This window comes from Hippoglossus hippoglossus, chromosome 8 (assembly GCF_009819705.1).
Source record: "Hippoglossus hippoglossus isolate fHipHip1 chromosome 8, fHipHip1.pri, whole genome shotgun sequence".
Classification (NCBI taxonomy): Eukaryota; Metazoa; Chordata; class Actinopteri; order Pleuronectiformes; family Pleuronectidae; genus Hippoglossus; species Hippoglossus hippoglossus.
Window position 1 is genome coordinate 23149470 of NC_047158.1, and position 10000 is coordinate 23159469.

The 10000-nt window shown below is 38.7% G+C and overlaps 1 protein-coding gene across 1 annotated transcript in view; it reads left to right on the plus strand.

The window, feature by feature from the left end:
* Window positions 1-9086, plus strand: part of prf1.3 (perforin 1.3) — a 9333-nt gene extending 247 nt beyond the window's left edge. The window contains exons 2-8 of the mRNA XM_034592709.1: window positions 1271-1526; window positions 2330-2371; window positions 2456-2548; window positions 3264-3400; window positions 7229-7727; window positions 7817-8187; window positions 8277-9086. Coding sequence (XP_034448600.1) covers window positions 1278-1526; window positions 2330-2371; window positions 2456-2548; window positions 3264-3400; window positions 7229-7727; window positions 7817-8187; window positions 8277-8499 — 1614 coding nt within the window. The 5' untranslated portion in view covers window positions 1271-1277 and the 3' untranslated portion in view covers window positions 8500-9086. The remainder of the gene's footprint in view (window positions 1-1270; window positions 1527-2329; window positions 2372-2455; window positions 2549-3263; window positions 3401-7228; window positions 7728-7816; window positions 8188-8276) is intronic.
* The last annotated feature ends 914 nt before the right edge of the window (window positions 9087-10000 follow it).

Here is a 10000-nt window from a genome sequence, read left to right on the forward strand (position 1 = left end):
AAAAAACATTATTAATTGTTAAATTAAAATCAACTCGTATGATCATAATTACAACCAAAACATTAATATTAAAAGAGGACACACGTTAACCTTTCACGAAGTCCAAATTATGAGGAAAAAATTCAAATTTAAAAATTTAAAAAACTTAATTTAATAACAATGATCATCAGAGAAATGCAGCTCAAAGTTTTTCATAATAGTGAAATTATAGTGTTTCACGTGGGAGCAAAAATTGTAATACCACATTTAATGTCACGAAACATAATAATTATAATAAAATAAAGTTAAAAAAATAAATATAATAAATAAACCTAATCTTCAAGTTAAGTACAGGTTTGAAGAGATAAGCAGCACTAAAGTCACAGATAATTCAAGGAAGAGATTTATATCTTGTTAAATAAAGTGATTTTCTTTTCTGCAGATGAATAAAAAGTCAAATTTAAAATCTTATAATTTATTCTTACTTTGACTTTCACACAGACTTTTGTTTTATTTCCATACATCTGTTTTACTGGAATATAATTTTGTTCTTTTTTGTTCAATTTTAATATCAGACTTTTATTCATCTGGTTTTATTTCAAAACATTTCAGGTCTTATTTTATTTCGTTTGTTTTGTATTTACTTTGTCTTCCTGCCTTTGTTTGTTTCTCAGTTTAAATAATTGAGGTTTATGACGTTTCGTCACTTCCTGTCGTATTGATTTTCTCTGTGTGTCGAACAATTTTAACATCAACACTTGTTCAAGAAAATGAGGCTCAAGTGTCTGAAACCTGTGTTCTGTGTAGTGACCAGCAGGGGGCGACTCCCCTGGTAGTTTCTATAGAAGTCTATAGAAAGTGACTTCTCACTTTATAACGTCAGGAAACATTCCGGAGTTTCTGTCTCAGTCTCTAGTTTCAAGTCTTCTTCAAACAGCTGATGTTCATTTAGTGAATTATGATCATTTAGAGTCAAACAGACCATAAAGCACCGGAGGGGGGGGATACCACAGTGTGATTGACAGCTGGTATTGTCCAATGGGTGCAGGCTGCAATTGTAGGTGGGCATGTCCTCCAGCTCTCAGTCAGGCTTCACCAACAGGGGGCGTCACGGTGACGGTTGTTAGCTGATGTGTTTTATTATTTGTATTTGATAAATTGACTTTGTACTAATACAATTTAATTGTTATTAAAAGTGAGTTCAGTTTTTTTATTTGAAAATGTTGTTTATTGACTTTTTTCAACATCTCATCAGCAGGTGAATAATAAAACGTGGCTTTATCTCTTTCAGCTCTACGATGCTCTCCTCCTTCCTCCTCCTCCTCCTCCTCCTCCTCCTCCTCCTCCCTCCCTCCCTGGCCTGTCGGACCAGCTCCTTCACTGAGTGTCAGCCGCTTCCCTTCGTCCCCGGTCACAATCTGGTCGGCGAAGGTTTTGATATGGTGAAGATGAAGATGAGTGGAGCGAGTGTGGTGGAAATGAAGAGCTTCATGGTGGGCGGAGTCCATGGGAACTGCACCGTGTGCCTCAACCACCTCCTGAACCAGGTGCGTTCACACCTGTCAGTCACACCATGATCACAACTCACCTCGTCTAAGTGCGAATAAACACATTCTCCATTTCTGCTCATGACGACTTAGTAACTTTTAGATTCAGCTCTTTATTGTCATCATGCTCATGTACAATGATATTGTGCAGCATATAAGTCCCTGGGTGGACTCGAACATCCACACAGCAGGGGGCAGCAGTGTACTTCCTGTGCTTGGTCTAGTAGAAATCAAAAGAAGAAGAAGAAATGAAAACAGACTGAATCTATTTCTTTGGCGTCTTGAAAATCACACAATTTGTTTGACACAGTCGACGTAAACCTCAACGAGCTTTTTGAAAATTTCAGATGTTGTGGACAAAAATATCTTTGTCTCCACGATCCTTTTGGAAAAAATGAAGGAAAGATATCTCGGATATGAACGCTGCCATCTAGTGGTGGTGAAGTCAATTTGAGTTGTGTACTTACTTATTCTGCGTTCCATTATACCTCAGAGATCGGAATTTCCATCCCCTGTCGGCATTAGTTTGGTCCATGTCCCATCTGATAACATGGAGGAGATGGAGTTTATGACCTTTACTGCAGCCAGCCACTAGGGGGCAATCGAAATGTTTTGGCTTCACTTTAAGGAGTCATCATGTCGACCGTTTTTATTGACAGTTTCATCAATGAAAATGACAATGTATTTGAACTAATAACACACAGTGTTGGTGAAGCTAATCAAGCGAACAGAAGCTAACAGAAGCTAACAGAAGCTAACTGGATTCAGGATTCACCAATGCGGAACTCTTTGTCTGTCCCCAGACGCAGAAACTCCCGGTGTCGGTCGTTGACTGGAGGATCAAGGTCAGTGATGAATCGCCAGTTTCACACACCACATAGTTTTTCTTTAAAGTGAACAGCATTACCCAGAATCCTCTGTGTCTTCAGGTGAAGTGTCGGCGCAGTCTGAGCAGTAAGATGTTCGAATCGAGTCAGTCGATGATGAAAGAGACGAGTTCATCGCTGGGCGTCAGCTGGAAGGTTCATAAAGCTGCTTTCAGACATTAACTAAACTGGTGATAAGAGCTGACGACGGTGTCGGGTGATCACATGATCTCTGCAGTTAATAGGTCACTTCCTGTCTCTGTCTGCTGCTCCACCCCTCACCTGACTCCTGTCTGACAATCTGCTTCATGTGTAACTATATTTAGAAGCACTTATATGTCCCATACATGTTAGGGTTTACAGAAAATTGTACTTTCTTGATTCTTGTTGTTCTGGTTTGTTCCTCATGGTTGATGCACTTATTGTGAGTCGCTTTGGATAAAAGCTTCAGCTCAATGAAATGTGATGTGTGAAAGACAAACTGCAGGAAGTAGAGAAAAAGAAACTCCAGAGATTCTCCACAGGTCACAGCTGATCACAGCCAACAGGACCAAGCCCGACGCAACCCCAATATCATTTCAAATTCTTTGTCTTGGCCAGAATCATCACGGCCGGATAAACTCAGTCTAGTATCAACCCTCTATTAGAAATCAGTTTTCTTCTGAATCAGATCATTTCACTGTCATTTCTCTTCAAAGCCTGAATACTCACATTCATAATTTTATTCTGAGGTAAAACCTTAAATATTTCCACATTGATGAATTGGTTTCATTTGCTTAGGTCGTCCAGGGGTCAAATAACTCTGATGCGCGACAGTGAACACAACACACCTTCTTTCTTTATTGTCGTTACCTGTCGTGATGTCACTCAGGTTGGCCTCAGTGTTGCCGGACTGGGCGGTTTTGCTGTTGGAGGATCACATTCCACCTCAACACATTTCGCGGAGAGTCGCAGTAGGAAAGACAAGTTCTCCTTCACCACGCACGACTTCAATTGCAAATACTACACGTGAGTACGGACGAACCAATCAGACGATGCTAGCTTTATATATTGTAATGATGTCATTATGACGTCATTTATACCTGATAATGAAGAGAGATTGATTCATTTAAATCAGCTGGAAATCAGTTCTCTAAGCACATTGGTTTTAAAAGTTAATGCATCACCATAACATTTGATGTCATGATGACATCATTCCAACCATGTGATCAGGGATGTTTGACAGCTCAGTGAAAGTGAAGCCAAATCACCTGGATCACCCCCTGGTGGTCTTTATATACAGTCACTGATCGTCTTTATATACAGTCACTGATCGTCTTTATATACAGTCACTGATCATCTTTATATACAGTCACTGATCATCTTTATATACAGTCAGTGATCATCTTTATATACAGTCACTGATCATCTTTATATACAGTCACTGATCATCTTTATATACAGTCACTGATCATCTTTATATACAGTCACTGATCCTCTTTATATACAGTCACTGATCCTCTTTATATACAGTCACTGATCGTCTTTATATACAGTCACTGATCCTCTTTATATACAGTCACTGATCCTCTTTATATACAGTCACTGATCGTCTTTATATACAGTCACTGATCATCTTTATATACAGTCACTGATCGTCTTTATATACAGTCACTGATCATCTTTATATACAGTCACTGAACATCTTTATATACAGTCACTGATCATCTTTATATACAGTCACTGATCATCTTTATATACAGTCACTGATCCTCTTTATATACAGTCACTGATCGTCTTTATATACAGTCACTGATCGTCTTTATATACAGTCACTGATGGTCTTTATATACAGTCACTGATCATCTTTATATACAGTCACTGATCCTCTTTATATACAGTCACTGATCGTCTTTATATACAGTCACTGATCGTCTTTATATACAGTCACTGATGGTCTTTATATACAGTCACTGATCGTCTTTATATACAGTCACTGATGGTCTTTATATACAGTCACTGATCGTCTTTATATACAGTCAGTGATCGTCTTTATATACAGTCGCTGATCATCTTTATATACAGTCACTGATGGTCTTTATATACAGTCACTGATCGTCTTTATATACAGTCACTGATCATCTTTATATACAGTCACTGATGGTCTTTATATACAGTCACTGATCGTCTTTATATACAGTCAGTGATCATCTTTATATACAGTCACTGATCCTCTTTATATACAGTCACTGATGGTCTTTATATACAGTCAGTGATCATCTTTATATACAGTCAGTGATCGTCTTTATATACAGTCGCTGATCATCTTTATATACAGTCACTGATGGTCTTTATATACAGTCACTGATCATCTTTATATACAGTCACTGATCATCTTTATATACAGTCAGTGATCATCTTTATATACAGTCAGTGATCATCTTTATATACAGTCACTGATCATCTTTATATACAGTCACTGATCATCTTTATATACAGTCACTGATCATCTTTATATACAGTCACTGATCATCTTTATATACAGTCAGTGATCATCTTTATATACAGTCACTGATCATCTTTATATACAGTCACTGATCATCTTTATATACAGTCAGTGATCATCTTTATATACAGTCACTGATCATCTTTATATACAGTCACTGATGGTCTTTATATACAGTCACTGATCATCTTTATATACAGTCACTGATCATCTTTATATACAGTCAGTGATCATCTTTATATACAGTCACTGATCATCTTTATATACAGTCAGTGATCATCTTTATATACAGTCACTGATCATCTTTATATACAGTCACTGATCATCTTTATATACAGTCACTGATCATCTTTATATACAGTCAGTGATCATCTTTATATACAGTCAGTGATCATCTTTATATACAGTCACTGATCATCTTTATATACAGTCACTGATCATCTTTATATACAGTCACTGATCATCTTTATATACAGTCAGTGATCATCTTTATATACAGTCAGTGATCATCTTTATATACAGTCACTGATCATCTTTATATACAGTCACTGATCCTCTTTATATACAGTCACTGATCCTCTTTATATACAGTCACTGATCGTCTTTATATACAGTCACTGATCCTCTTTATATACAGTCACTGATCGTCTTTATATACAGTCACTGATCATCTTTATATACAGTCACTGATCGTCTTTATATACAGTCACTGATCATCTTTATATACAGTCACTGAACATCTTTATATACAGTCACTGATCATCTTTATATACAGTCACTGATCATCTTTATATACAGTCACTGATCCTCTTTATATACAGTCACTGATCCTCTTTATATACAGTCACTGATCGTCTTTATATACAGTCACTGATCGTCTTTATATACAGTCACTGATGGTCTTTATATACAGTCACTGATCATCTTTATATACAGTCACTGATCCTCTTTATATACAGTCACTGATCGTCTTTATATACAGTCACTGATCGTCTTTATATACAGTCACTGATCGTCTTTATATACAGTCACTGATCGTCTTTATATACAGTCACTGATCGTCTTTATATACAGTCACTGATGGTCTTTATATACAGTCACTGATCATCTTTATATACAGTCAGTGATCGTCTTTATATACAGTCGCTGATCATCTTTATATACAGTCACTGATGGTCTTTATATACAGTCACTGATCGTCTTTATATACAGTCACTGATCATCTTTATATACAGTCACTGATGGTCTTTATATACAGTCACTGATCGTCTTTATATACAGTCACTGATCGTCTTTATATACAGTCAGTGATCATCTTTATATACAGTCACTGATCCTCTTTATATACAGTCACTGATGGTCTTTATATACAGTCAGTGATCATCTTTATATACAGTCAGTGATCATCTTTATATACAGTCGCTGATCATCTTTATATACAGTCACTGATGGTCTTTATATACAGTCACTGATCATCTTTATATACAGTCAGTGATCATCTTTATATACAGTCAGTGATCATCTTTATATACAGTCGCTGATCATCTTTATATACAGTCACTGATGGTCTTTATATACAGTCACTGATGGTCTTTATATACAGTCACTGATCATCTTTATATACAGTCACTGATGGTCTTTATATACAGTCACTGATGGTCTTTATATACAGTCACTGATCATCTTTATATACAGTCGCTGATCATCTTTATATACAGTCGCTGATCATCTTTATATACAGTCACTGATCCTCTTTATATACAGTCACTGATCATCTTTATATACAGTCACTGATGGTCTTTATATACAGTCACTGATGGTCTTTATATACAGTCACTGATCATCTTTATATACAGTCACTGATCATCTTTATATACAGTCGCTGATCATCTTTATATACAGTCGCTGATCATCTTTATATACAGTCACTGATCCTCTTTATATACAGTCACTGATCATCTTTATATACAGTCACTGATGGTCTTTATATACAGTCACTGATCATCTTTATATACAGTCACTGATCATCTTTATATACAGTCACTGATGGTCTTTATATACAGTCACTGATCATCTTTATATACAGTCACTGATCCTCTTTATATACAGTCACTGATGGTCTTTATATACAGTCACTGATCATCTTTATATACAGTCACTGATGGTCTTTATATACAGTCACTGATGGTCTTTATATACAGTCACTGATCCTCTTTATATACAGTCACTGATCATCTTTATATACAGTCACTGATCCTCTTTATATACAGTCACTGATGGTCTTTTTAGTTTTTTGGCATATGCAACAATTATCCATAGCTGAAGAAAAATCTGAAAACATTTTCTTTCAGCTTCCGTCTTCACTCCCAACCTCCGCTGAGCAAAGAGTTTGAGGATTCCTTGAAGAACCTTCCCTCCACCTACGACCTTAAGAACACCTCGGCCTTCCAGCAGTTCATCTCCATCTACGGGACTCACTTCATCCGCAGGGTTCACCTGGGGGGTCGAGTGCACTCCATCACAGCCATCCGGACTTGTGAGGCCGCCATGAGCAAGATGTCTGTCCATGCAATCAGCAACTGTCTGTCAGTCGAGGCCAGTGGAACCATGTCGGGCGTCACTGCCAAAGCCAGCACTAAGTTCTGCAAAAAAAAGAGCAAGAGTCTTAAAACCGGGGAAACCTTCAGTCAGGCCTTCTCTGACAGGACCACTGAGGTTTTGGGAGGAGATGGGGAAGTGGGGGACATCCTGTTCACCCCCAATGGAGCCGCAGGCTACAAGAAGTGGCTTTCTTCCCTCAGGAGGGTCCCAGGTGTGGTGTCCTACGAAATTAGTCCCCTGCACCTGCTGGTGAGGACATAATTATGTTGAGAAACATATTAATGACAGTTTTGTCCTTACTGTATTTACATCATAAACTAATTGTTTCTGCTCTGTAGGTGTCAGATAACCCCACACTGAAGTCCAGCCTCCGAGATGCCATCAGCAACCACATCCGCAAAAGTGCCAAGAAGCTGAGCTGCCCCGCCGGCTGCAAGGTCGGAAACCAGAACAGGAACTGTGCCTGTCACTGCCATGGACACCGCATGGTTGACTCCAATTGCTGCCCCGCTGAGACAGGCGTGGCCCGGCTGAATGTGACGGTGGTCCGAGCCCAGGGGCTGTGGGGTGACTACTTCACCAAGACGGACGGATATGTTAAAGTGTTCTATGGTAAGCAAGGAGCCACAACACCGGTGATCTGGAACAATGACTTCCCCCGGTGGAACTACCTCATTCGGTTTGAAACCGTTAACCTACGTCACAGAGTGTGAGTCTCAAATCCAAACTAATGTCATTGACTCTGATGTGCAATAATAAAATGTCATGATACAGTCTGATCACGTGTTTCCTGCGCAGACCTGTCGTTTTCGAGGTCTGGGACCGGGACAGTGGTTGGGATGACGACCTGCTGGGGAAGGTGACCCTCATCCCCTCGAGTGGTCAGAGCGTCATCAGGAGTTTCAAGTTGAACCACGGCTCGCTGTTTGTCAAGCTGTCTGCAGTGTGTGCTCCCAGCCTGCAGGGGTCGCTGTGTGAGCAGTACCTCCCCTCGCCAAGCTACAGCGGGGTCCAGGCGTAACGCTGGGGTTCACACGCTGATCTTTCGTTGTTTATTAAATCTGTAAAAAAGTGTGAATCAACTTGATCAAACACATTTGAAATAAAGTCAAAACTTTTAAAATGTTTGTTTTGGAGGAAAAACAACGTATTTTAAAGAACAAGTTTGCTCTGTACTACTCTTACTGAATATTTACACATCACAAGCTCCTAACAGCGGTGTACTTCTCTCTAGTGGAAGGTGAATTTATTTTTTACAAATAAAAGATGACCCTGTTTTTTTAACCTTTCAGGACTTCCATATATTCAGTGTGAGTGATGGAGGTCAAAATCTGGAACAAATGAAAAATGATTATCATGAAAAGTAGAAAATTATCTGAGTTTTTACTACAAAACAAAACTCTTCTCTGGACAAACAGCGACACAGAGTAACTGAGTACATTTACTCAAGTACTGAATTTAAGTACAAGTTGAGGTACCTGTATTTTAGATGAGTTTTCCATTTGAATTTTGATAAATGATACAAATACAATCAACAAATTAACTGTGATGTTTTATTAAATAAGTTCAAACTTCATTGATCCAGATCAACAAGCAGCTGCAACATTAAAGTGACCAACACATGAATCAATAATTATGATCCAATAATATGAAATTTACATAAATGAATGAGTCATTTTACCTTCTGCTACGTAAAGTAAATTTTATTTTAGTATTCGAGTGTGTGTCTGTGTGTCTCTGTGTAGCAGTTTTACAGATTGTTGCATCCGTTCTGACTGAGTGTTTTAACTGTGACAAACACACACACACACACACACACACACACACACACACACACTCTGATGCAAACAAATATTTGAAAAACTTGTATCACTACAGCAACATGGGAACGTTGTTGTTGCTTCACACGCCCGTCCCCCACAGTTGTTTGTATTTAACCAGATAAATAAATAAATGATTTTGAGCAGCATCTTCTGACGACAGATTTGTTTCCTGATAATAATTCCCAGACGTGATGAATTATGGATGAAACAAGATGGTTCAGGTAAAATTTCGAAGAGAAAGCCTCCAGCTCCTCATCGCCCTCTAGTGGCTGAGGAATCAGGTAATTCAAACGCAGCGCGGAGCTACGTCATCCAGCGTAACAGTGATGATATTGAATTGTTTTTTTGAATGATTAAAATATGTTTATATAAGAAAAGATAAACAATGATAACACATTGTATCATAATAATTAAAATAACAATTAAATAATTAAATTGTTACATTACCCCTCCTCCCCCTCGGACCATATATGGACAGATTGAACAGATTGTCCAAACCCCAACCCCCCCCACCCCACCCCCATCCTCATTCACCAGAAACCAAACCCCCCCCCAACCCCCCTGCTGCAGAGAGAGAGAGGGGGGGCAGCAGGTACAGATGGAGGGAGGGGGAGGGGGGAGGGATGTCGCGCCTGCGCACTGCCTATATATACCCTCCGCATCGCCCCCCCTCCCTCCTCCTCTCTTTTTCTGCAGCAT